Source organism: Saccostrea cucullata, unplaced genomic scaffold (assembly GCF_032062105.1).
Source record: "Saccostrea cucullata isolate Sc308-1 unplaced genomic scaffold, CSIRO_AGI_Scuc_v1 ctg1434, whole genome shotgun sequence".
In the NCBI taxonomy this organism is placed as follows: Eukaryota; Metazoa; Mollusca; class Bivalvia; order Ostreida; family Ostreidae; genus Saccostrea; species Saccostrea cuccullata.
The window spans coordinates 116,571-119,708 of record NW_026918295.1 but is presented as its reverse complement, the minus strand read 5'-3'; the positions used below and the strand labels follow the sequence as shown (position 1 = coordinate 119,708).

Below are 3,138 nucleotides of genomic sequence, written 5' to 3'. Positions count from 1 at the left end.
TTCACTCAACTGGAAAATGTAGGTCAGATTCAGCATCCAAAGCAAGCCCGGTAGTATGCATCCTTAGATGTATCATCCATGCAAGTTTGGTCAACATAGGGCTTATAGTTACTTGGAAATGAAACCTACACCAAAAACTTTAACCTGTTCACTCAACCGGAAAATGTAGGTCAGATTCAACATCCGAAGCAAGCCCGGTAGTATGCATCCTTAGATGTATCATCCATGCAAGTTTGGTCAACATAGGGCTTATAGTTACTTGGAAATGAAACCCACACCAAAAACTGCACCAAAAATGTTAACCTGCTCCAAAAACATTAACCTGGTAATTCCTTTGCTGAAATTGCAGCATCTGAAACTTTGTCTGGTACAATAAAACGCACTAAAACCATCTTCCATGCATGTCTAATCAGTATAGGACACAGAAGTAATTAAAAAGAAAACTGCTCCAAAAAACTTAACCTTAACCGCCGACGCCGACACCGACACCGACGCCGACGCCGAGGGTATCACATAAGCTCCCCCCAACTTCGTTGAGGTGAGCTAAAAATCAAAAATGCTAACGGATTGTAGAGAATACTATGCACAAAGACTTTTCTATTTAATAGAGAAAAAGGATATGAGCATAGAAAGTTATGATAAAAGTTTAATAACTTTAACAATAACAGAGAAAACTATGGTTTTACACAAATCATAACTTGACTATTTTGTATCAATTAGATAATGTATATTTGTTTGATATTATGGAGACTATGTGCATAGATTCCCCCATTGTTATGTGGTATTTAAGTCAAATAATATATTCACATATTATGTTAACACCAGGTAATATTTGCAATGAAAAGAAAATTGTTTACCAAATGCGAAAAACAAAACAGGAAATACAGCATTTCAAAAAAAGCCGGAATAATTATTAGGTAGAAAAAAATATTCCGGAATATTTCAATAAACACACCTGATGTTTACACTGTTATCGGTAATAAGATAGTGGTCCACTCAAATAGCAGTCGGAATTCACCTTTTATGCGAGATTGAAAGCTATATCAAACTGAGACTGGAACTTCGATCTTTGCCGCACCGAGACCTGCTTCCTTAATGTGCGAGAAGCGACGGGGTCCGATGTTATTTCCGTGCCATCTTGACACAACTACAAGTGCATTGTTAATTTCGTTATCGGCCAGCGTTTTTAATAGCAACCTACCGGCTCCATGCTCTCCATCGTCATTTGAACCTTCGTGCACCACTCCATCACTACTTGAGAAACGGTAGGCGTAAATATTGTGACTCGCGCTTGGCACAGTCTCAACACGCATGATATCCACCAGCGATTTCTTGATCTGTTTGTAGGAGTCGACCTGTGTAGCGTGTGCTATGAACCGGTTCCCGTTATCTTCTATGGACTTCCCTGTACTAACGGCAGTATTTGCCACGTCATCTGTGATTACTTCGTCTGCGGTAGGCAAAGGTCCGACTTTTTCCCGGTAAACGGAGTTGCTTTGCGTAAATACAAGTTTATCACCCTTGATTTTTGACTCGATACTGCGTTCCGCATACTTCTTTTGAACTTCGTAGAGTTGCTTTCTCCTCTCTCGGATCTCTTCCGGCTGCTGCTGTGCTACTCTTATAACTGATTCTTTTTCTTTCAAGACTTTAATATGCTTCATCACAAGGTCTTTTTGTGTCTTATCACTGAATTGTACACAGATGGGTCTCGGGAACTTTCTTTGTACATCATACTCTCCCATGCGGAAAAGTTTGTTTATTCGGAGTTCGTTAACTGTTGCCTCTTCCATCCCCATTTCAGACATGAAAACATTTCTAAGAATATTAGCAAGATTTTCCGGGGACTTTCTCTCTGGACTTTTTTCCTCCAGCCCACTGATAATAATATTGTTCTCCATTGATCTTGATTTGAGGTCGATAATTTGATTATTTTGCGTGTTCACACGATATTCAAGCTTAACTACGTAGTCCCTGAGTCTATTTAATTCTCTCTCCATTTTCTTCTGATTGTCCTGCAACTCTGTTACGAGGTAGATAGTATCATTGGCCTGCTCCTGGACATTCTCTAGCCTCTCCTGAATACCGTTTTTCGCTCTAATTTCTTTTGTAATGTCGTCTAGATGCTTGCCCTGACCATCGAGTCGTAACATGAAATTAGCTAGCGTTGTCTGTATGCTGGAAATGCCCTGCATAATTTCTCTAAGTTGAAAACCTTCAGTTTTTTGTTTACCTTGTTCATTTTGTTCCATTGACAATTCACCCGTATCATCTGTTTTGTCCAGTGATCGTTTTTTAGAGATCTCCGCCATTGTGAAGACAGAATAACACTGTATTTAGGTATACGAGTATCGCTCACCGTTTAACAGTTAAATGCCACTGACTTACCGAAAAGTTTACCAACTCTCTGGTGTATCTATTTCTTTCCGTAAACTACTTAAATCTGCACATAACACACAGAAGAATATCTTGATTAATATCACTGCATTTTAAATTTCAGAGTTTCACTTTTTCACAGGGTTTTTGGCAAAAATTCTCCCTCTGCCAGGAATGTGTGTCTTACATGTTGGGCATGCGCACTCCTCTTTCGTTGATTATTTTTGTCGTCAACATACACAATAGTCTGTGCGGTTGAAGCCACTAACCAATTCAGTAATACCTGTTGAGTGAATACTGCATTATAATTAAATAAAACTAAAACACCAAGATGAAGTTGATATTTTTTCTTTTACTAAAAGATCCAGGATAATAGTACAGGAGTTTTGCTAGTTATTTTGTAGCGTCCCAATTTAAGCTTAGCGATTTCGGGGATGCTTAAAACACTTTCAATTTCAGAGTTTTAGAAAAAGGGTGTATTAATATAAATGTCAGGTAGTTTGTTTGCTTAAATTACATGTTTACTGAGCTTCACTGAATTGTGTCATAATTTGGACTGATCGTAATGTACATATATAATGCGATTTGCATGTAATTACAACACTTTGTAATACTGATCTTAAAGTACTTATAGAATGTTAGATTGTGCTTTGTCTTAAAACATTTAAATAATTCAATTAATTGTGTTATCCCTCGTTAAATTTACAATACATATCCAAGGCCAGCAAAACTACCAAACGATTCGCTAGATCTACGTTCTAA

The 3,138-nt window shown here is 37.9% G+C and overlaps 1 protein-coding gene across 1 annotated transcript; it reads right to left on the bottom strand.

Annotated features, from left to right (window-relative positions):
• Positions 1 to 1,043: 1,043 nt before the first annotated feature.
• On the bottom strand, positions 1,044 to 2,577 carry LOC134262371 (protein IMPACT homolog). Its single transcript, XM_062744746.1, has one exon. The coding sequence runs from the start codon at positions 2,310 to 2,312 to the stop codon at positions 1,044 to 1,046; it is 1,269 nt and encodes a 422-aa protein (XP_062600730.1). The 5' UTR covers positions 2,313 to 2,577.
• Between the last annotated feature and the right edge of the window lie 561 nt (positions 2,578 to 3,138).